General features: G+C 55.2%; 1 protein-coding gene across 1 annotated transcript; it reads left to right on the top strand.

Moving 5' to 3' along the window:
* Positions 1-22,999: 22,999 nt before the first annotated feature.
* On the top strand, positions 23,000-24,107 carry LOC309670031 (homeobox protein Nkx-2.2; the record flags this gene model as incomplete). Its single annotated transcript, XM_082480838.1, has 2 exons — positions 23,000-23,258; positions 23,548-24,107. The coding sequence occupies 2 exons, from the start codon at positions 23,000-23,002 to the stop codon at positions 24,105-24,107; spliced, it is 819 nt and encodes a 272-aa protein (XP_082336964.1).
* Between the last annotated feature and the right edge of the window lie 538 nt (positions 24,108-24,645).

Below are 24,645 nucleotides of genomic sequence, written 5' to 3'. Positions count from 1 at the left end.
AACCAGAGAAAAGGCAATGCTGGCAGAGGTTATTCCCACCACCACCACCACCACCACCTTCCCCTTTTCGTGCCCACTTCTTTCTATTCATTCCTCCTCGTTCCATCCCTCTCGCGCTGCCAGCGTCCCCAGCCCTGGCCTTCCTTCCACACAGCAGAAGGCTCCTTAGCGTGGGGACGCAGCCCATGCGGCTGTTTACTCGCTGGGCAGTCTTACTTCGGTGCTTATATTTTAATTCTTGGGTACTTACATTTTAAGCTGGCTGGTCAGTTAGATTATCCAGCCTGTTTTAATGGTGCCATACCAGCGCGGTGAGTGCTAAAGGTGTAGCGCTCTGTTTATATCGTTACTGATTTGCTCCAGGACTGGGTGGAGATACACAGTTGAAATAACTTCCCGACGCTTACCCTTGCCAACCGCACGTTGAGAAACCATGAGACACTACCAAACAGACAGAACTTTTAAAGCAAAGCGTTGCTTTTTTACACTGGCTTTATTCTGGCACCACCAAGGCAGCGTTAAGAGGAAAGGTCAAATGGTGCAGTGATACTTTTTTCTAGGCAGAAGAGACTACACAGCTGGCAACGTGGGTTTCGGCGGATGTTTTCCTTAAATGACATTCGTAGTAGCACTGAGCATTGACCGACACAAGCACGGACTCAAAGCAGCCCACAAGATCACTCTCCCGATGCGTACGGAAGCACAGGCAGGGCAATGCCAACACCCGAAAATTCATACCCAGCTCGACCCCTGGCTGTGCTGTCGGCATGGTCTGACTCCCACGGACCAGCACGCTCACCGCGGCAGGTCAGGCTGTCACAGTGTGGTTTGGCTCCCGTGGTCCCACACCCTCACCGAGGTGGGTCACGCTCACCACTGAGCGCTGGGAACATCCGTCTCGGCCAAGGAGACGGTCTTGCTCACGCCAACAAGGGATTTCCCCTTGGCAGCAAGAAAGGGCTCCTCCCCAGGCTTCTGCTTTGTAACCCGCATCCGAAAAATCAGCCCCGCGTACGTCCCTGACTTGCTGAAACAAACAGAGCCGTTCCTGGTACGCGGAGAGAGGGGGGCTGAGCGCTGACCCACGTGAGCTCCTGGACTGCCTGTGCTTTCACACCTTCACCCCTGACAAGACACCTAATCCTGCACTGGCTTCCAGTGAGCGGTGACAGCCAGGTACCCCCCCTCTGCTGCCAGGGGGAGACGTTCAGAGGAGCCCCGCGCCAGCCGAGGCCACACAGCGGCTGCCTTTTCCATGCCTCTCGTGTCCAAAAAAAGTAATAGAAAGTCCTGAAAAATAATGAGTTCTGCTTCAAACGTAACACACTTTTTAAAATGCAGTAGGTTTCTCTACGCTCATCTTCAGGCGTCCATGCCCTTTGAACGCACCTACTTCAGTTTTTCCACTACAGGCAGCAGCGCCGGCGATTTTTCTCCCCCTTAAAACCAGAGCAGAGATGGCACAAGAACGCAACAACAAGAATCCAACAAAATGGGGCTCTAAAACGAGATGTGTATTGCGGGGTTTCCAATAAAAGGGATCAATAACCCCCAAGGATGATTTTATGGCCTTCTGGAATATGAAACTGGTTCAGCTGGGGCATCTGAACAGACCCTTTGCAATCATAGAGAGACAATTACTAAGAACAATTTCGGAGATTAAGTAAAGGCAGTCGCTCCCTTTGGCCAGAACCGCACCACCCCCAGCGCAGCGAGGTCCCAGTTCACAGCTGGGTTCCCAAGTATTAACAAATATAAAAGCCATTAAAGCAAACACAGTGACAAACGACAATCAGCAGCATAACCCTACGCTTTGCTGTGCCGAAGCAGCACACTTTTACACCAGGTAGGAGCGTTTTGTGAACTTTTCTTGCAAGTTTGGGGTTTTCCTTCCATCCAAACTTCCCTTTCCCTGCCAGCTGCCTCCCCCTGCGCTCTGGTCGGGTTTTTTTTTTTGGGGGGGGGGGGAAGTCTGGTACGGGCCAAAACACTGTTTTCCTGCAAAAAGGACCTGAGCTGCTCCATGGAGGAGTGAAACGCTGAGATTTCAGCCCACCCTTCGTCAGCCTGGCACTAAAGGGCACTAAAAGAGCACTGGCCACAAAACGCACCCCGTCGCGGACTCCATCAGCCGTTCCCCTGATTACTGCTGTGCTAACCGTCCTCCAGGGAACTCCCTTACAAACCGAGACCCCTCGCACGACCGCTAAACATGGAGATGGGCTGTGCCAGCACGTCCCTCCCAGCCGTGTTGTTGCTGGCTGCTCTGAGCAGCGTTTTAAGCGGATGGCTGCGAACGCAGGTGGGTTAGAGGGGATGGGAGAGCATGGCACTGCAGGGCCCAGGGGAGTCGCACGGGGCGGCAGCTCCGTGCCGCTGGGGGGTTCCCACCTAAGGGCAAGGTGAAGGCGATGAGGTCGCTTCGAAACGTTCGCTAGAGACCGAAAGAAAAAAGATCTATCTTTCCAGAACAAAGAGCAGATGTTTTGTAGAAAACCAATCCTGTTTCAACAAATATATATATACACACATATATATATATATATATATACATACACATTGGTTGGAAAAGTTGCCTCTGCTCAAAACGTCAGTGGGCTAAATTGGAATTCCACCTTGGGGCAGACGAGCGGTCAGGGTGGTGTGAAACGCCGCGAAGGGAGACGAGTGGAAAACCGGGCTGAGCCACAGCAGAATAACCTTTTGGTGAATCCACTGGGACTCTCTTCTCTCCGGCACCCGCATAAACACACTTCACGTAACGCTGTTCTCGGCCGGAAGATTATCGGTGCCCTCGCGCAGGCATAAAGAGGAGGTCAGCTCCACGACGAGACGCCTCGAACAAACGGCGTGCCGAACCCTAACCCCCGCCGGCACAGCGCGCCCAGGAGCGCCGAACGCAGGTCGGCACCGCTCCCGCTGCCACCGGTAAGCTTCAACGCAAAAGTTACAGCTCTGGCTTACTACTGAGCGGGACCAGCGGGAAAACATTCCCCCCGGTGAGCGTGAAAACAAGCGCACCCCTACAAGGCGGGCTGGTGTGATAGGAGTTAATTTACTGTGGCCATTTCGCTCCAAATCAAAATTGTTATAGCACTACAAAAGCAACACCCGGAACATATACCTGTTTATAGGGGGCAAGAATTAAATCAAAGTGCGCTGCCTTCGCCTTGCAGAGAGCTGTTGAGCTGCTGGAATTAAAGCCGAACAATCTCCCAGACAATAAAACAGTATCTTTGGTTATTAAGGAAGAATATAGCTTTATAAAGCCTATATTGTACGACAGGGCACCAGGGCTAGGAGACGGTCAGAGTTGAAGGCAGGAGATTCATGCCACGGACCGCACATAGCTACCGACAGAACAGCTACGCACCTACTAGAAGGAAAATTTAAAGTGTGCAGTAATTAATAGACAGCAGGACTACTGTTGGCTTCCTCTGTCTAAACGAGCGAGTTCCTGGTCGCGTACCATCCATCCTCTTCCTCCCACCCCCACCCCTTTTCCCAGCAGCGGGAATTTACGGGGAACGCGTCGAAGCGCGTTTCAGAGTAATATGACTGGAGAGCCGCATTCAGATCAGCGTGTTGTAACGCGTCTGACAACATTATATTCTGATCCAGCTCTTCACCTAACCTTCAATTTATTTCTAAGCCCCTGTGTTTATTTAACCGAATCTGTCTTCCGCCGTTTGGAGCAGTAGCACTCAACCTTTAAACAGCCCAAGAGCCACTTCAGCCTCGAACAGATGCAGAGAGCTCCCGAGTCAGGGAGTCACAAAAGAGCCCGGCGCATTGTGCCGTGGGCGCCGAGGCGCACCCAGCCCCGTATTATTCATCTCGCCAGCACCTCGGCAGGGGTTGGGAGCCGCGCGGCTTCGCTCGGCGCTGGGGAAGGGGGTGGGTGTTTCAAGGCTGGTCCACGCCAGCCGAGCGGCGTGCGGGGGGTTTGGGTGGGCTCCAGGGCGGCGGGGGTGCAGGACCTCTGCAGCTGGAGGGCTGTAAGAGGGGGGAGGGCGTTGATGCAGTGCCACAGAGCCAACCCTTAGTGTTTCCAGCACACTAACCCATCCTTCGCACGATTACAGCTCCAGTCCCACCAAGGCACGCGCAGGAGTGACCGCCAGCACCAACCCACCAGCAGCTCTCGCAGAGGCGAGTCACAGTATCGCCACCACCTCCCCTCTGACACCAGAGATGGTTACCGCTCGCTCAATTTTTTGGTGAGCATCGCCACATCCTTGCGGATCCTTTCCCCAAGCCTCTCCGACTGTGCCCAACACTCCCCCAACTACAAGAGGAACCAGGGCCACACACCGGACTGGTCCCAGCTGATGCCACGGCCTCACCAACGCCTCCAGAGCCGGCGGTTCCCCCACCCCACCGAGGCAGCCGGCACCTCCCCGGGCACGCAGCCCACCAGCGGCTACACCCTCCACAGCCACAGCGCCGGCACGAAGGCCAAACCCTGCAGGATTTCGGTCATCTGCTGCCACATTCCCCGAGAGCACGGAGTCACCAAGAGGTCCCAGAAAGCTGGGGAACTCTCCCCAGGTGCCTTCGGACACTGGGATCAGCCCTTCCTTTGTAGGGGCCGGAGAGGGGACAGGAAAACTTTGGTTGTGACAGACTCATCCGCCCGCTCGTCACCCAGAGAACAAAACCCCAGTGATTTCCTATTGCTTTGTCTTTCAGTTCAGCAGAGTTTTGTGCCGGCTTTGGGTTCACCGCATATCGTTGAGAAACGTAAGGCAATTTATAGGGAGGGAAAAAAAAAAAAAAAAAAAAAAAACAACAAACCACAACAAAAAAACCCACAAACCTTGGCTTGCTTTTCTGTTTACTGTTCCCAAGCATAATGAAAATGTTAAAATGCTAAGTCACTTGACACCTGCCACCCCAGTAATGCACTTGCTTTACTTTTTTTGTGGTCACAAGAGTTGGTGAATATGTTTAGAGCTCTTCAATTCACTTAAGTCGAGAAAGACATGCTGCATATTCAATGAAATGCCACAGTTGTGACATGTTCCGTATCCTCTGCTGTGTTAAGTCTCTTCATTTATTCTTTTACAGACAGTCACAGAATTTATTCTGTTATGAATAAAATTATCTCTGATGTCCTTCAGAAAATAATGTAGGGCTTTTGACTGAATGCTGGAAGTTCAAGGAAAATATTCCAGGTGTCCAGGACATGAAGAACAAGTCATTGAACCTCTTTCATTGAGCTGTCATCTCTTCCTCCAGCTTGCCTGCTGCACCCCTGGCTCCAGACAGGCTTCTGCCTTAGTGAATAATGATTAACAGCACCGAAGCCTTTAGTCTGCTGAACGCCAACCCACACGCCCTGGAGTGATGTGGGCAGCCGCTTAAAAAAAAATAAATAAATAAAAAATAAACAAACAAACTAACGCCTGTGGCCCAAATTCTCCTCTGGTACCGCCGAAGCAATTCTCCCAGTGAAACCGCAGGGATTTATAAGGACAAAGAAAGCGTTACTGTTTGTTACCCCACTGCACGCGACGGACAATGTTTTGCCCCAAACTAGCGCTTCGGGTTGAGCTCATTTCTTCTAAATCTTTTCAAGCCGCAGCTTGAGCTTCCTGGCCCCGGGTGGCAGCGGGGCCGCCTTGCGGCTTCACCCAACGCACCCCTCACCTGCAGCTTTGGGGTCGCTTTTAGTGCCGGCGCAAGATGAAGAACGCCAGGCACCAGGGGCGAGGGAGGCATCCCAAACGCCTGGGAAGAGGAGGGAGCGGGATAGCGAGAGGAAGGCCACCAGCTTGGCACGTGGCGCTGGTTGCTGCTCAGTTGGGCTGGTGGGGCACATCAGGCAAGCAATCTCCTCCTGGGGAGGAGAAGCCATAGCTCCCGGGGAGGAGAAGCCATAGCTCCCGGGGAGGAGAAGCCATAGCTCCCGGGGAGGAGAAGCCATAGCTCCCGGGGAGGTACCTACCCAGGGAGACAGGAACGGGATGGGAAGCAAACAGCCGGGGTACCCGAGGGTTATAGCCCCCGAGCTGCCAGCGTGGGCGCCCAAAACGTGGGCGTTGCAAGGGGGAGGAGGCCAAGCGTGGGCAGTGGTGCTTCAGCCAGCAGCTCTCAGCCCTGCAGGGACAAGCAGGAGCGAGTGAGGGCAAGCCTTGACTGCTGACTCCGGAGAGGGCGAGGGGAGTAGTGCCTTTCCTTGGGTTTCTTGGGGTCCAGGATTTTTTTTAAGACCCTGATCCTGTGTATGAGTTCGGTGACAGCCAGGAAGGTAGAGAACCCTCCCAAAGGAGCACCTTCGCCCCTTGGGGCTGTCCCCACTAGGGATGCGCGGGATGAAACAGTGCCTGAACATCTTTAAGCTGGGACCAGCTTTATAACCAAGAAAAGCGACACTTTCAACTACATTTACCCCCATCTCTACAGACTTCCCTCCGCTCACAGCTTCAGGTGAAGCCACCAGCAGCTCCAGCCTCCTGGAAGTCAGAAGAAGAACGGCTGGAGAAATGGGAACCGGAGAGACTGATTTTTCGGTCTTGGGCTTTAGAAACAAACACTGACCTTTTTATTTTTTTTTTTTTTTTTTTTTTGCTACTGCCTGAAGCGTCCCCTTCCCCAGAGAGCCGCTGCTTTACACACTTGAAACCAATGTGCTTTGCTACCTGAGGTCGCGAGTCCTGCGGTGCTTCCAGTTATTTAACGTGATCATGTACTCCGGTCTTTTGCAAAAATCTGAGCAAAAGCAGACCAAGTGAAAGTTGATCGTTGGATTAATTTGGAATACGCATACGTAGAGGCTCTCCGAACAGCAGAATAAAGATGGGGATATGGACTCATTTCTCCGTGCCTCACAATGTAATTTTTTTCCTCTATTGTCAGCATCATTGCTGATCCTGAAATTATAGTGTCTGAGGAGTTATTCAACAGGAGATGTTCGACATGAAAAAGAGTCTCAGAAAATAACTGCGACGAGAACATTTAAATAAACCCAGAGATTACAGAGGCAAAATACAAAAATGACTCCAAGAAGGCTCATTTGGTTTCATTCCACTACATTTGAGTGTTATCTGAGAGTGGGAGGAAAAAAAAAAAAAAATAAAATAAAATCCCAAATTGGTTAGGTACGATGAGAAAAAGCCCAGGCATCTCTCTACCTACATCACAGCCTATTAATTACCCTCAGATTATAATGTGGGTCAGGCATTCGGCATTCAACTAAACCGCTAGTCAAAAGCTTTATCAGCTTGCCTGCATCTCCGCTCCATGGAAGAGCTTGGCTTTTGTGGAGGACTAGAGTAGAATTGCTCTTGTATAGCTCACAGAGAGGTGTTGGGGTTTTGTTGTTGGTTGGTTGTTTTTTTTTTCCCCCTCCCCCCTTTTTCAGTTAATCTCCTCATTTTTACCGCCTGCCTGCTGCTTTTCTTCGCACGCTTAGGGGTAGAAGCGGGACGTAATTCCCAGTTTCCCCCTACACCCCCAAATATCTGCCGCAAACAGACTCGGGAAGCCCTGGAGACAAAGCCAGGCTTGCCAATGCTGCTCTCCTCCCAGCAAAGCCAAGCAACCAGCACCACCACTCCCCCCCACCCAGCGACCAGCATTTTAAAGGTACCCAATTTTCTGAGGAACCCCTAAACCAAAATCTCCAGCCCGGCTGATTTCTACCCAGCAGCAGTTTCGCTGCTCTCTGCCTCTCGCTTGAATCAGAGTTTTTGAGGCTGGAGAATACCCTTCCAGTCTGCCATGGGGAAGGAAATCAGAACGCTGCCCTCGGTGGGAATAATATTTTGTGATAAGTAAATCTTTTCGGTTCACTTCCAATGATTTTATTTTTTTTTTTTTAAAACATCAGGCTTTTATCTTAAAAAAGAATCAACATTTCTCTGCCTTTGAAGAGCAGAACCCTCCTGATATTCATTACTTGACTCAGCTGTTCACGCAGGTCTTTTCCTTTGATGAAAAACTTTGGTTTACAGATAGTATTTAGCATTCTGATTAGTACATAATGTGACCTACTATTGGAATAAATGGGGGGTGTAGCACTATCTCATAAGCAAGAGAGTTGACTTAGTTGTACTAAGAGGAAAGACAACCCCGTACCCTTGAGAACCGTTATCTAACATAACTACTTATTTAAAGGGGGGGGGGGAAAGAGGGGGACACCAACAAAAATGGGCACATTCTCCTTCCCGTCTTGCTTCAAAGAAAAGGAGGATCACATCACAACTGATCACCTGCCGGCCAGGGGCTTGTCCTACTACCACCTGGGCTTGGAGCTCCAGATACTTGTCCTGGTGGACAACAGGATGACCATGAGCCAGCAATGTGCCCTTGTGGCCAAGAAGGCCAATGGCATCCTGGGGTGCATCAAGAAGAGTGTGGCCAGCAGGTCAAGTGAGGTCATCCTCCCCCTCTGCTCTGCCCCGGGGAGGCCACATCTGGAGCACTGTGTCCAGTTCTGGGCTCCCCAGCTCAAGAAGGAGAGGGAGCTGCTGGAGAGGGTGCAGCATAGGGCTACCAAGATGATTAGGGGACTGGAACACCTCTCTTATAAAGAAAGACTGAGGGAATTGGGTCTCTAGTCTGGAAAAAAAATGGTTGAGGGGGGACCTGATCCATGCTTACAAATACTTAAAGGGAGGGTGCCAGGAGGATGGGGCCAGGCTCTTTTTGGTGGTGCCCAGTGACAGGACAAGAGGTAACGGGCACAAACTTGAGTATAAGAAGTTCCACCTAAACACGAGGAGGAACTTCTTTACCTTGAGGGTGGCAGAGCACTGGCACAGGCTGCCCAGGGAGGTGGTGGAGTCTCCATCTCTGGAGACATTCCAAACCCGCCTGGACATGTTCCTGTGCAACCGGCTCTAAGGTGGCCCTGCTCTGGCGGGGGGGTTGGACTAGATGATCTCCAGAGGTCCCTTCCAACCCTATGATTCTATGATACTTAAGTCTTAGGAGGGGGAAAAAACCAAAACAAAACAAAAACCACACAAATCAATAAAGGCATCTCTACAGCAAGAAAAGTCAGAGTTGCACCAGGGAGAAGTACCAGTCCACATATTTTTTAATTATTACTGTGGCAAGGCTACATCTAGCAATAGCTATAACGATACTATTAGTTTCAATGCGTATATAAGCAGCAACCGCACAGCAGCCTAAGCCCGAGCATCCAGAAGAAGCAGCACAAGTTCACCACACCACTCACAACTCCAGCAGCTCGATGTTCGCAGTTCCCCTCCCCCCCCCCCCAAAACATGACCCCACAGACCCAGGCAGCCCTGCCGAGCAGGCAGGGGAAACGCTAGTGCCTTGTTAGCCAGTTTTTAGCAGGAAAACAGACTCAGCCTAAGGTGACTTTGGTGCAAAAGCTCCCCAGGGTTGCTTTACACCCACAAGGAAGCATTTCGGGGGGGGCGCTACCGCAGAGATCAAGAACACCAAATGCTCTCCCTGGCCCCCACCTCACCGAGCCACCCTAGCTACTGGGACATCCTCCTGGAAGGGAGCAGCAAATATCTGGGATTACACATTAGCCAGAGCAGCCGCACCAAGGTCCCCAGTAATAGGAACGGTTAACGAGACAGAAGGGGGGGAAAAAAAAAAGCAGCCTGTTAATGTGTAACATCCGTGCCACCTTTACCTTGCCCGCGTTTGGATGTCAGCATCTGCCAGAAACCCCAGAGAGAGAGCAGCCTAAGCAGCAAGCCCTCAGGCAGGGCTTATGTACCTCTCGGGGGTGGGTGGGTGGGCAGAGGACAGGGCAGGTGGGGAGCCTCGTTTGGCACCTGGCCGTGCCCTGCATGCCGGGGCGACCCTTCCCCTGGGCTCAGGAGGGACCCTGATGAGGAAAACCTGGTGAAGTTTGCTCTCAGGAGAGGTCCCTTGGATGCTCTGCTCAAGATGGTCCTGATTGTGCAAGCTGCTGCCGGGGCTGCCGTAGAGCATGGAGCCTCCTCTCTCCCTCTTCCCCCTATTTGCAGACCCTTCTGCCCCCCATCCCCTCCCCAGGTCAGCTTTCCTAGTGTTGGGTTTCGAGGTGCAGAGCTGTAGGGAACGGGATTTGCCTGTCCCCCTGTTGGGGCAGCCCCCACAAGAGCTGCACTGTTCCACTGGGGACAGAGCTCGGCTTTTCTTATCGCTAGGTTTGTATCCCTTCTCCACGGAAACGAAAGAAACGGGGCAGTAAGCCCCCTCCCGACCCAACTTTGAACCACCCTTGCAGTATTCTCTGTCATGCTGTCACTTCGGATGTGTCACGGTTTTCCCAGGGAAGTCCTTGAAGCGCATGGCACTGGTGACCTGCTCCGGCCAGGCTTTCGCCGCTGAACACCAGCACACCAAGTGCTGGACGTGCCCGGGAGGGTCGGCAGCCGGTGCTTCCACCGTCACTGAGGTTTTGCGTAGGGAAGCCCAGGTAAGGTCATTAGCGATGGGCAAGTTCAGCTGAAAAGTGATGAAAACGGATCAAAACCGAGCTAAGCAGCACTTTATTTCAGCTCCTGGATCTCCCGGAGTAGCCCTGTAGCCAGCGAGTCCCATCCGCATCAGCGTATTGGGGATGATATTAGGTCAAATCCTTCCTGGGCACTTCCCAGGAAGCCACTGAAATGGGTGATGCCACTGAAATGGGTGCTGCCACCCCAATCTTACCGGCCACTCCTGCAATTTCTCTTTTGATGCCAACCAGCACCGCAACCCGTGTCAGCAGCATTCCCACCAACAGCCTCCCTGATCCCTACTGACAGTGATGCCGCAGCCACGCTCCCATCCGCTCCTGCCGCACCGGGGTCCAGGCACCGGGAGATGGACGAGTGATTGACGGGGCGCCCGCGATACGCCATGATACGCTCCTTATCTGTGGCTTCCCAGTTGGTTCCCATGTCGCTCGCAGGGTTTATGGCGTCAATGTCACTTTCTTTTCCTTGGATTTCTTTTTTTTTAAACCTGCTTCGGTTCTTTCACACCTACTCACGCACCCCGGTGAAACTATTTCACCTTCAGGATTAGCAAAATTGGGCAAAACGGTCTAGGCAAGACACATCTTTCACAACTGTCCATGGGAAACAGGTGAGTTTGAACAGACGGGTACCTATTTTCCACGGCGGGTCCACTGAGAGCTAAATCCATCTAAAGCATCTTCCACAGGAATTCTTAGTCAAACGTTGCAATGGCGGGTGCCATCCAAAAACTTGGGTGCCGGCAGAGAGACCAAGGTTAGCTGTGGGCAAAAAGAAGCAGACGGACGGGCTTTGTTAAGAGAGGAGAAGAAAATCGGGGTGGGAAATATTATGGGCATCACTGGGAGATCCCTCCCACCCCCCTTTTTGGGCTGGCAGCTCCTCCTTGCTATGGACGTGGACCTTCACTTGAAAACACTGGGAAACTTCCCCCCCTTGTATGTGCTACGAACAGCACTGGCTCTGCTGGGCAGGTGAGACCACCAGGACAAGCCCACAGCATCCCCTGGGAGTCTCTCCAGAGCTTGTGCAAAACTGCCGACGCTACGGGACCCCTCTGCTCCCCACCAGCCCCCCAGCACACCGTCTCCCATGGCCAAGGGCTGGTGTCTGAGCACAGATGCTTTGACTTGGGGCTGATGTGTCCCCCATCCTCTGTGCCCTACCAGCTCCCACCAACACTTGGCTCCTGCTCCCCCCTCATTGCACCCCCCCCCCCAGGGTTAAAAAAGAAATAAAATAGAAAAAAAAAAAAAAAAAAAAAGGTTGGATAGCCACTTCCAGGTCAAGCCTGGATGAAATGGGTAATTCACACCTACCTCTCCATAGGCTTCGTGTTTTCCCTCCCCTCTTCCAACCAGCCAAGGCGCTATGGACAAGAGCCAGAGCGAACCCCCATCCCAGAGAGCGGGCTTCGCTGCTGCCAGATTGTGCTGTGTGCTCACACCCGCAGGGACAACCCGCGGCCATCTGTTAATCCCAGGTGTGTACACGCCACAGCTCTGCTGGCAGAGATAGTCTTCTCCCGGCTCCTCAAACACACCGGTCGCCCGACTCGCCGTGCGTGGGGGGTTGTTAAAGCGGCTGCTCCCCCATCCCTTCTCCCGTCTCCCTCACTGGCCCCGGCATCAAAGGCTTAGGTGGTGAAGAGGTTGTCTTTTTTATTCATTATAAAAACCGGGCTGGAACAATGGACAATTCAGTCCAGACTTCACAGAAACTGTTCCTGCTTTTCACCGAAAGCCGATGTCTCCCGACACCTGGTGCTAAAAGAGCACCTTCCCCAAGCTCTCGTCCTCTCCGGGGGAGGAGGTCTTTCTGGTCATTTTTAATTCCTTCCTTGTGAAAAGAAGCGGGCATGTGTGTATGAAAAGTGGAAATATATTCCTTCAAGCTGGGGAAATCTTGGGTTTATTTCACCCTACCTGATCCACCCTGAGCATCCCAAGCCTAGGCACCAACCCTCAGCGTTTCCCTTTGATTGGCCAGAGAAGATTTGTCTCCAGACGTAGGAACCTCTCGGGAACACTTGGGCTCAGGTCTGCCCCGGCCTGTGCAGCCAGCCCGGGTTCTGGATCTTGTCCTAACTGGCACAGACACCCACACTCTCCAGGGACCACAGCCCAAAGCTCAGCTCCTGCGAAGGGGTCTCCCTGGAGCCCGTGGTTGCATGAGAGCAGCCCACCCGTCTCCAGGCCCCCTTGGCCATACCCAAGGCTCCCCCTCTGTGCACCATCGGACCAGCCTCTGGACAAGCCAAAGCAGCACAGGCTGGCTCAGAAACACCCGCAGGAGTCCTCCGTGTTGTGCCAGCGCCGTGCCCCGACTGTTTCAGCCCAGCCTCCAGATGTTGCTTCCTGGGAAGCACCGGGATCGTGCGTGTAAAATGCTGGAAGGGAGTTATCAACAGGGCCAAGGTAGCCTGGACCAGCTCAAAATCATCACCAGCAGTAGCCAAGAGTTGTCACCTTACCCTTTGAGCAATGAACAGGAGGAGGCCAGGCAGCTCTGCTACCCCCGGCAGCTGGAAGAGCCTGCTGAGAAGGTGGCTAAGCCTTGAGATGAGAAAAGCCCTTTCCCCTCCTCTGGGGCACGTGGAGGCTGGTAACTCACGGTCCTGTCCAGAGCCAGGGCCACAAAGAGGTGCCGATGGACTCTGCACAAAAGAAGTTGAGACTATGACTGTAGACACTTGGAATTAACCCTCCTGTAACAAGGCGGAGCCCATTCCAGCCTCTCCAAACTGAGGTCCAGGTCGTCTACCTTGCTCACCCACCTCTCCGAGAGACTCTGCGCGGGATATTTTAGGAGAAGGGTTTTCCACTCCTGCCTCTTCCAGACGGGCAGTGTATTGGGTGCTGGCAGGGAGGGCGACAGGGATGGATGGGGGAAGCGGACATCCGCTGTCCCACAGAACTACTGAAGGAGGAGGAGATGGGGAGGGCACCGGACCACAGGTGGAGGGCTCAGCAGCAGCTTATCACTGGCTCGATGTTATTTATTCTCTCCCTGGAGCTGGAAGGCATCCGGTAGCTCTTCCCAATGCATCCTCATGGCTTGAGAGTCCAGCCTTCTCCAACAAAGCCATTACAATTATTGGGGCTGTTTAAGGAAGAGAGAACAAACCCTGACAGAAAAGGTATCCTGACCTCTTCTCTTCCACCTTCGTTTCCCGAAGCAACATTTCCCGATGAACCTACAAACAAATATCTAAAAAGCGTTCACCCCTTCTGAAACATACCCTCTGATAAAACCTCCCAGCTTGTTTTTACTCACCGATAAAGACTTAATTTCCACAGTTGAGTGAAACAAGGCCAGGCGGGTTTGGGGTGGAAATCCACATTGGCCGCTTTACTCTCCTTCCCAGGGCCTGATGGTTTGGCTTTCCGCAATTCTATGGGATGGTTGGACACTAGCATCAGGTGCCAAAAAGCCCTCCGAAAAGGTTTGCTTTCAGTAACGAATACAGAAGGGTTTTATTAATAAAATAGTAACTGCATGGTTTACAGTACAGTCTGGAAGACGGCTTGTCGCTGTCACTGGGGACATCTGCAGGGGTCTGGGCCATCGGACTGCAGAGTGCTGTCACTAGGCAGGTCCTGTGTCACCCAGAGTCCGTCTGGGGCTGAGCCATACATTGCCTGGAGGTTTGCTGTCAATGACCAGGCAGGAGCAGCAGCCTGGAGCCCAGGCTCGGATCAGCCTCCCGAAGACACAGCCTGATGCTCCCATAGCTACGGACCATCCTTGTCCTCTCCCCACCTCCAGCCCCATCTCCTCATCCAGCTGCTCTCAGCCTCTTTCTCCCTCCCTCCCTCCCTCCGGTCCCAATTTGCTCCCCTTTGACCCTCCCTCACCTGCCCCAAATCCAGCTGTTGCACCCTTGCCTTTCTCCCACGCTCCTCCTTCTCCTGCTGTGCTGGGTGGATGCCGGGGAAGCAGGACCCACAGCCGGCGAGGTGGTGGGACCCTCTCACGCAGTCCGGGGCACAACAGGCTCCGCCACGGGGGGGACCTGCACGCGTGGCGCATCCACAGACTCACACCTCTCAGACAGGTTTATAACCAAATGTATAGAAGTGCAAGCTCGGGTCCCAGGTGCAGCTTTCCCTGGGGATGCAGAAGACATGTCCCAGACATCCAGGCTGGGCTTCTTGTTATGAAAGCTGAAGACGTTGCAGGTATGTAAATAAAGAGCTAACTATTTATGTTTGTATTTTTAGGTGGGCAACAGGATATTTTTTTCCCTAATTTCACTCCCTCAGTCAGCAGTCTGGACACTTTTTTATCCAAACAAAACAAGCTTGGCAAAGTTATTAATTGCTCAGAACAAGATCTCTATTGATTAGTATAAGGATCAATCACTTTATCTGCGGGCAGCTCTGTTAGCGCTGCCTGTGACCGGGTTATTTAGCTAAGAGATATCTGTCCTGGGCCCTGGGGAGTTTCACAGAGGAGTCCAAGGTCTCTCCAGTGCTTTAAAAAATACAGCAGGTGGTGGAGAGAATCCAGATGAGGTGAGATGGAGAAGGGTCCCTGTGACCTTCCCTCTAGCCCCAGCAGTCACCAGTGACACACACGCACCCCCTTCAAGAGGACTTTGTGCTTCATCCTAGAGACATGGGGGGAGGAAAGAGGGGGAGAGTTTTCCTGAAAACGTCTGAAGCGTGCATCAAGGGTGACGCCGCTGCAGACCCCTGGGGTTAAAATGAGGCGGCACAGCTTTTTGCTGCGTGGGGTTTGACTCCCGGGGAGCTGCCCTGACTTCCCCGGGCCCGGTGGCGTGGACGGCTGCTCCGGGGGGGGGTACGGACAGCGGCCGCAGGGCTCACCTTGCAACGGGGCTGCGGTGGTGATGGTGGCGGTGGTGATGGTGGCAGTGGTGGTGTTTACCTAAGCCACAGCCTTTGGAAGGGAGATGGACTGCCAGGCTCGGATGCCCAGAAAGCCCTTCTGGCCAGCTGTAACCTCTTCATATTTTCTGTCCGTATTCGCAGGGGGTCGTTCCTTTTGCAGGAGCCTCTTGGAACCAGGTACCACTTTTCATCCCCAGCTTTGGGGAAGTCGGACAGCGCCACTCTCTCCCTCCCCCCCCCCGCCCTTTCTTCGCCTCCCCCTTAAAAAAAAACCCAAACACATAAATAAATAAAATTACAATAAAAAAAAAAAAAAGAAGAAGAAAACCAAAAAGGGGCAGGGGAGGGGGGCTGCAGCTGGAGCCGTCTCTGGCAACCCAGCTCTAATCTCTCGCAAACCCCCGCTATCAAAGCTTGGATCAGCATATCTAATGTAAACGAGCTTTCACACATAAATAACGTGCCACATCTGGCTATTTGGTTTTTATAGCGTCTTAGCTACCGAGCGATTTATAGAGGGCGAGCTTGTTAAAGAGCAGCCCGGGCTGGGCCGGGGGAAGTTGCGGGCTGCCCCGAGGCGGAGCGGGGTGGGAGGTGTGAAGAAGCGAGGTGGGAGCGGGGGGCGAGGGAAGATTTGGGCAGCGCCGGGGACGGGAGGGGGGGGGTACGGAGGGAGGGGGGGGGGGGCGGAGAGGGGGGAGAGACGGAGTCCCCGCGCCGGCAGAAAGCGGCTTCTCCGCATCTTTGGGGAAGGGGGGCCGGGGGGAGGGCTCTGCCCCCCGGGGGAAGAGGGGCTGGCTCAGCGGCAGGGCCGGGGCAGGCTTAAAAGAGCCATCCAGGAACCGGCGTGTTTGCGCTTATAACCAATTTATTACCGCTGAACATATGGCCAGTATTTCGCCTGGCGTCACCCGCCGGGGAGGAAAGCAAACAGACCGCGCGATGTAAAGCCGGAGGAAGGAGCGGCCGCCCCTGCACACGCCGGAGACAATGCGAGAGGCGCGGAGCCGCCGCCGCCGCCGCGCTCAGCCCCCGCCCGCCTAGGGACCCCCGGCCCCCGCTGGGACATCCCCCCCCTCCCCGGTCCCAGGTAAGCCCCGCCGCGGTGGGCAGGGCGGCGGCGGGATGTCCCCGAGCGGCGGGGATCCGCGCCGGTGACAGCGGGGGGAAAGGGGAAAAAAGGGCGTAAAAAAAAAAAAAAAGGGGGGGGGGCCGAGGTTGGGGAGCAGCAGGTGGGAAAGGTCTTGCGGGGGGGGGGGGGGGGGCTTACGTGGGGGACGCAGGTAGAAGTTGATGCTGAACGGTCCCCCGAGGAGCGGGGAGGGGGGGGCGCGTCCCCCTGCCCCGACGGCGGGGCTCCGCCGGCCCGCCCCCGGTCCCGGGTGAGCGCCCGGCCGCCCAGCCCGGGGAGGGGGGAGCCGGGGGAGCTCTCCCCGCCCCCGCTGCCCCGACGGCGGGACACTTCTCGGCTGCGACGGCAGAGTACGCCAGAGGACCGGGAATGGCCCCGGCCCCCCGGCCCCGGCGCTGCCCGCCGCCCCGCTCCCTCCTCCTCCACTTCTTCCCTTCCCTTCCTTTCCCCGGTGTCACCCACGCCGCGGGACCGAGTTCTTGGGTCGGTTCCCCCCTGCGTGGACCCTTCTCCCGAAAAGAGCCCGACCCCCTCCCTCCCTGCGCAGGGCGTGCGGGCACCGGGGTCTTCCTCGGAGGTTTACCGTGGACCCCCGGCACTCCCCACTCGCGACGCCCCCCCCCCCCCCCCCCAGCTACCTGCGCGGGCTCCCCGCTAAGCCCTCCGTGTTGTGCGTGCGGGTGTGAGAAGTAAATTCAGATAAGAAAGTCCTCCCGGCCGTAAATCCCCCGCATTCCCGTCGCCCGCGGCGGAACGGGCCGGATTTTCCTTCCCGAGGAGAAACATTTCTGACAAAGCTTAATCGCGGTGGGACACGTTTAATCATGAGAGAGACGGGAACGAATAGAGCCGGGGGGCTCGCTGGAGGGGGGGGAAGGGGGGGGGGGCGAATCGTTTGCCCGGCAAATATAACAGTTTATAATAGACTGGAAGGGGAAGGGAGGCCCCGGGCCGAGCTTAGAGCTTTCACGGGGGTGGGGGGTGGTGGGGGGGGTGGAATTAAATAAGACAAACAAATAGCTGGGTCGGGGTGCGGGGGGCTGCGGGGCCGCCGGCTTTGTGCTCGCACGCACGGCCTTAACAAACTGCCTCCGCCACTATTGGCAATATTTTCAAAGATCTCATTAAAGTGCATTTATCAAAGCCCTAACATGTGCCCTCCGGCTCTGACATAACCCCGTTAGCCCCCAGGGAGGAGGAGGGAGAAAAAAAAAAAAAAAAAAAAAATCCCAATTTCTATTACAATTCGTCACCTCGGGGGGTTGGTTGGAGGGCAGGCTCGATCTAGATCTACAAATTTATAAGTAATATCGGTGAATTGGGAGGATTTCTCCGTCTTTGAAGCTTCGGGGGGAAGGAGATAGAGTAATCGTGAGAATAGGAAAGCTCATTTAAATTCCTATGTCCTGGAGAAGATTTAATTGTCTGCGGGAAAAAGGCAGGCCGGCGCCGGGATTTTGGGGGGTGGCAGGGGCTTTCTCTTGCGCCTCGGTAGGGAAGGCTGGTGCCGGCTCCCGTTCTGTGTGCGGGGGAATCTTCCCCCTATTTCCCCCCTCCCCTCCTTTTTTTTTTTATTTTCCCTCCCTTTTTTTTCCTTTTCCCCCAAAGCATCCTTAACGCCTTTGTTAATGCTATTTTTCCAGCCGTGAAAAGAGACGGGAATTTCACCCCGCAGAAACTCCGAGTCCCGCACGTTACAATTAAGTTCTTGAGAGCGACGGAGGATTCAGAGGGCTCTGGTTCCCCCTGATTTCAGGAAATACGATTTTTTTTTTATTATTTTTTTTTTTCACACTTCCCTCCCTGCCCCGGTCAGGATGCCGGTGTGCAAGGCAATCCGCTGCCGTGGGTTCCCCGTCCCCGCTCCCTTTCCCACGGCCTGGCGTGGCCGCGTTCCCTCCGAGCCGGAGCCGCCGCCGAGCCGGCAGCATCTCTGCAGAACTGCCGCTTTATCCCTGGAAAAATGCAATTTAAAAACCCTCAGGTCGGGGCACTCGGAAGGTATATTGAGAAGCGGTGGGGTTATTTTGATTAAATTTTGTTTTGTTTTGTTTTTAACACCAACAAAAGACGTCTTCTGTAATGATGCGGCTCTCTTTTCCCCCGCCACACTTTAAAACAAAGAGGGTGTTGCTCCCGAGGTGATGCTCCTAATAACAATTATCAGGAGCAGCGTGGGCTGCGCTTCCCCTTTCCCTATTTATTTCAAGTGTAGCTCATTCTAAAAGGTAAAATAAACCTGGCCCCTAACAAAGGCTTTGTGTGGGCTTCGCTAATCCGCACCGAGCGGCAAGGTGCGGTCCTCCTTGTTTATTTATTTGTGGTCTGGAGTGAGGGAAAACAATAGCTCGCACCTTTGGTCTAATCAAACAATAAACTAATCCACTTGACGGCTGTTATCGGAGATGCGATGCGGGGATGGGTTAGAGGTCAGGGCGAGCGAACCGCACGGGAAGGGGGGAAATAGTGGAAGACTCCCGCCAAACACCGTTTTATTCATTCTAATATATATATTATATTATGACACATAATTTACGTATATGACATCGCTCGACAGGGAAGGGAATGAAGTGAGGGGCGTCGGTGGCTTAAAACAGAGGGCGAGACCCCGCGCTTTTGGGGGAGCGGGAGCGCTCGGGCCGCCGGCCAGAGGAGAAACTCCGAGAGGCGAAAAAAAGGCACAGCGCCCCTTAAAAACACCACCCACGGGCCGTCCGTGGCGTGGCGAAACCCCGCTCCGCCTGCCGCCCCGGGCACCGCGGCCGCGGAGAGCCGCTCAGAAGGGCTCTTTCCCTCTCTCATCCCCAAAGGAGCGTCTCTTCCCCTGTCTTAAAAAAAAAAAAAAAAAAAAAGCTTTAACGCCGCTAAAATCAACACCCGCCGCCCGTGGGGTGGGGGACCCGCTCCCCACGCGGGTCGGGGATGGGGGGAACAAACAGGGGAGAGGGAGCGGAGGCGAATGGCGGGTGTTTGAGCTACCTGTGAAAGTAAACAGGTAAACACTCCCCCGCTAGCACAGGCACTTGTCCTGAAGTGCAGCCACTCAGCCTGTGTACACGCACCGCGCCGCCGGCCTCCCGTGGGCTTGTGCAAATAACCCCCCCGCCCCCCAGGCGAGCCTCCGGGGGCAGCGGGCTGGAGCCCCCCCCCGGCAGGGCTCCGGGAGGGGGACACGGCGGGGGGAAAGGCACGAAGGGCGGCGGAGAGCATCCCCCGTCTCTGTCGCGATAGCCGCCGGGCTGCCGTCGGGTTTCCCCCCCCCAGGTAGCGCGGCTCCGGGCACAGGCTGCGTCCCGGCTCCGCGACCCCTCCTGACGTCAAAGGGCCGGAGCGGCTCTCACGTCACCCCCCCGCTGGTGACGTCATGGCATCCCAAAGGGAGAGCGGCCTCGCCCGCGCGTGGGACATCCCCGTCTCCCCCCTCTCCCCCCGCTGGCGGGTCGCGGGGAGGGGGCCGCGGCCCCCGGGGCGTTGTGTGCCCACAGGGGACCATAGGGGCCAGCCCCGCGGCGACCTCCGGGGCCGTGTCCACCTCCACGGCCCGACCTTCTCCCGTGGGCATCCCCCGCTCCCGCCGCCCCGTCGGGCCCCACGTCGCGAGGGGTTTGCAGGACGCTCTGCCCGTGTGGTGGCATTCGCGTGTCTGCTTGGGTTCGGCTGGGGTTGTATTATTATTATTATTATTATTATTATTATTATTATTATTATTAAAGTCCGGCTCTTCACCCCGGCCCGAGGAGCGGAGCTGCCCGAAAGGAACGGGCCGCCAGCCCCGCCGCCTCGGAGATGCTCTGCCCGTCCCTCCCCGGTTTGGCTTCTTAATTCGGGACGTTGTGTCGTCGTCCTGCCGCTGTCGCGATCGTCACCGTTATTATGGCTATATTTTTTTCCCCTCGGCAAGGAATTAAAACCCCAGCCTGCCCCAGCCGAGAGAAGCGCCGCCGCCTCCCCCGCTCCGGGCAGGTCGAGCCGGGGGGGGGGATAAATCAATCGATAAGGCCGAGATTTGCTGGAAATTAAAGCTCCCCGCCTGGTGCGCGTCCCGAGCCCCTCCCGCCGGGAAAAGGGGAGCGGAGCGGGGGAGCGCCCGCCCGAGTGGTTCCCTCCATATCGAGGAAGGACTCCGAAATGGATGAAGAGATAGCCATTGAGTGCGGTTGAATACCATGACAACTAGGAACAACCTCAGATTTATTCCCAACAGTTAGGACACATTGAAAGAGGGCGTCAATCACGTATTATTTCGCCACTGAAATAAATGCAAAAACTGCGCCGAGACAAAGGGTTCCAACAGAAGCCGGACATTTGTCTACATTGCGGACATTGTTTCCAGCTTAGCCATAGGGTTGTATTTGTGTTTGCGCGGGTCCGACCACCCAGGATGTGCTCAGGGGCTCGCTTAAAAAAAAAAAAAAAAAAAAAAAGGGAAGAAAAAAAATCCCTGGGCATTGTCAGCCACATCACATACTTTATGGGAGGCAGGCTGGGGGCTGGGGGAGGAAAGATGGGGGGAGCGGGGAGGGAGAGGAGGGGAAGGTGCGAATACATTGATCGGCAAACAGGAGGATGACGGAGGGACCGTCTTCCTCCCCTTCCCACCACCAGCAGCCCCATTCCCGCTCCCGCCTCCTGGAAGAGAAACTCGGTCAACTTTTCTTTCCCAGAAATAAAGGTGGTGGTCAGAAGCCCCTTCCCAGATTGTCGCCCCCCCCCCGCCCCGCACACCACCGTCGTCCCCGCGTACAAGCCTGTCCCGGGCCGGGGTCCGGCTGCGGAGCGCTTCGGGGAAGGGGAAAAGGGAAGAGGGAAGAGGAAGGTCCGAGCTGTGCACGGCCAAGGGTCCTCGGCGGGTGCAGGAAAGGGAAGGAGGAAGGAAAATGAATATAAAAGTTGGTGGCAGACAGATAGAGAGGGAAGAAGTTGAGGAGGGGGGCGGCCTGCAGCCCCGGCCGGGCCGGGCCGGGCCGGGGGAGCCTCCGCTCCGCTCCGCGCCGCTCCGCCGGGACCCGCGGTCGGGGATGCTGCGGGGCTCCGCGGCTGCCGGCGCCGTGTGCGTGCGTGCGTGACACCTGGAGATCCGGCCTTCCAAAACGCCCTTTTGGAAAGCAACCCCTTCCTTATCCCCCTCCTTCCCCAGGTCCTGAAAAAGAAAGAAAAAAAAAAAAAAAAAGAAAAGAAAAAAAAAATTAATTCAGTCGTCTTTGAAAGTCCATTGGGCTCCAGCCCATTAAATTAACCAAACGGGCTGGATTTTATTCCCCTGGAAGAAGGAGGCAAAATCAATGAGACCTCTTCAAATAAAGCCCCCCCCCCCAAGTAATCAACTCCCGGATCTCCCCGGGTCGTGACTGACGATCGCATTTTGCCAGTTCGGTTAATTTCGGAGCAAACTAGAATCAATTACTTGCTGTTTAATTTCCAGCGTTCATCCCTAAGCCTCAACCAAAATATTGACCTAGGCGGTTTAGATAAGTTGGTCTCTTGCCATCTGAGCCGCCTCTCGTTTCGGTCCCGCGCGGGGCTCTGAGCGCGTCCCCGCGCAAAAAAAAAAAAAAAAAAAAAAGGAAAAAAAAAAAAAAAAGCGCTGCCCCCGGGTTTGCGTGGGCGCGCAGGCTGCGCGGGAGGGGTGGGAAACCACGCACCCAGCCTCCCTCGCTCCTTATCACCCCCCCCCCTATTTTTTTTTTTTCCTCCCCGCTTTTCAAGGCAATCGTTGGAAAACACACTTTGGAGCGTGCGGAATATCGGGCTGGTGTGCGAGGCTCTTTGTATGTAAATACCGTGTTTAAAAAAAAGAAAATCACACCCTCCCTCTCTCGCTGACACACACACACACCCGCGGAAGGGCCCTCCCCACGCCGGTAATTAACTGACACGTTATACCACTCATCACCAATGGTGGAAGCTCGGAGCTCGCCCAAAACCCGCAATTTCACATCTGCAAACACTGTCTTCATCCACTTGACTTCCAAGACCCGCCCACACGTGGCCAACCTTTCCCGGGTTTAATGTATTTTTTTTCTCCCTCCTCTCGGCAGGTTCATGTGTGGGGACCAGCCTTATATGGACTGTTCGCTCCAGCAATGGCTCGGGTTTTTCAAGCGGCAGGCACGGGTTCGGGGTGTTTAAGCAAGATCCAGAAGTGATCTTTTTTTTTTTCTTTCTTTTTTTTTTTCCTTTTTTTTTTTTTTTTTTTTTTTGGCGTGTCTTTCCCCCCTTTCCCCTGGAGTTACAAACTATTTCCGAAGCCAGCTGCTGCTCCCGCTCTCTGAATTTCCCCCGTGGCAGAACAAGCCCGTAGAAACCACCGCCGCAGAGATCCACCGCTGCGGCCGGGGCTCCGCTTCTTCTTCTGCACAAAACCCTTCGGTTATTTTTCTATAAATCTACATTATTCTATAATTATTTTTTTTTCCCACCCCCTCCTCCACGCGTGCCGCCGCCCCCCGCTGCCGTGTGCGTGTGCGGTGCTGCTGTCGCCGCTCCCGCGTCCGCGCCCGCGTCCGCGCCCGCGCCGCGGCGGGTCGGCGGAGCTGCTCCTCCAACTTTCCTGCCTAAATTCGGGCCGGACCATGTCTCTGACCAACACGAAGACGGGCTTTTCGGTGAAGGACATTTTGGACCTCCCCGACACCAACGATGAGGACGGCTCCGCCGCGGAGGGCGGCGAGGAAGAGAGCGAAGCGCCGGAGCCGCCCAAGAAAGCGGGAGTTTTGGGACAAACCCCCTTGGACACTGTTCAGACGCTGCCTTTGAAGAACCCTTTCTATGATAATAGCGATAATCCCTACACGCGCTGGCTGGCGAGCGCCGAGGGCATCCAATACTCCCGTGAGTACCGCGCAGCGGCGACGCGGACGGGGCAGCGAACGGCTCCGCGCCCGCGGGGGCATCCCCGGGCGCTGGGGCGAGGAGGTGGGGGTGGGCTACAGCTTGCCACGGGTGGGTGAGCCCCGGCCGGTGTCTCCATCCATCCCCCCCCATCCCCCGCCCTCCACGGCGGGGGAGCGGGGCCGGGCGGCGGGAGGGATGCGGGAGAGATGCGGGGGGCGGCGGGGGTCGCGCAGCGCGGAGCCATCCCCCCCACCACCACCACCTCCGCTAACGGGACTCTCCGCAGTGCACGGGCTAACGGCCGGCGGCGGTGGCCAGGACCCCTCCGGCAAGTCGCCGGAGCCGTCGGCCGACGAGTCGCCCGACAACGAGAAGGAGGCGTCGGGCGGCGGGGACGCGGGGAAGAAGAGGAAGAGGAGGGTGCTCTTCTCCAAGGCGCAGACCTACGAGCTGGAGCGGCGGTTCCGGCAGCAGCGGTACCTGTCGGCGCCGGAGCGGGAGCACCTGGCCAGCCTGATCCGCCTCACCCCCACCCAGGTGAAGATCTGGTTCCAGAACCATCGCTACAAGATGAAGCGGGCCCGGGCCGAGAAAGGTATGGAAGTGACTCCTCTTCCCTCCCCGCGGCGGGTGGCCGTGCCGGTCTTAGTCAGGGACGGCAAGCCCTGCCACACGCTCAAAGCTCAGGACTTGGCAGCCGCGACTTTCCAGACGGGAATCCCCTTCTCCGCCTATAGCGCCCAGTCTCTACAGCATATGCAATACAACGCCCAGTACAGCGCTACCAGCAACCCCCAGTACCCCACAGCACACCATTTAGTACAAGCTCAGCAATGGACTTGGTGAAGGCCGGAGGGGAGCGCGCACACACTGACCCCCACACACCCACACCCACACCCACACCCACAAAAAGGAGGAAAACAAAAATAATAAAGAGAGAGAAAGAGACAGACTGATGCTCCAAAAATAAAATAAAAAACTGCGGGGGAAGGAATGGAGAGGGAAATGCTATTATTATTATTATTATTATTGCTATTATTATTATTATTATTATTATTCTGTTTTTTTCCCTCTCCCGTTTCTTTTCCCCTCCATTTTTTTTTTTTTTTTTGGCGGGGGGGGGACTCGGTTTCATTTCGGGGCGAGGCGGGGGGGGGAAGGGAGGGGAGGTGTTTTTGTGCGTCATTGTTTACAGAAATTTTTGCGCCATTCAGAGTGGTCCTGTCTACCTACAACTAAAATAAAAAGGGAGGGGGGGGGAATCGTCACAACTGAAAAAAAAAAAAATAAAGAATAAAACCCCCCCGCTGCTCCTGTGGTTTTGTGAGGAAGGTGCGCGCCCCCGGAGCGCGGCCGCCGTACCCCAACACGGAGATCTCCATCG

The sequence above is a fragment of the Vanellus vanellus genome (assembly GCF_965231255.1).
Source record: "Vanellus vanellus genome assembly, chromosome: 3".
NCBI classification, from domain to species: Eukaryota; Metazoa; Chordata; class Aves; order Charadriiformes; family Charadriidae; genus Vanellus; species Vanellus vanellus.
This window is presented reverse-complemented; position numbering and strand designations above follow the sequence as displayed.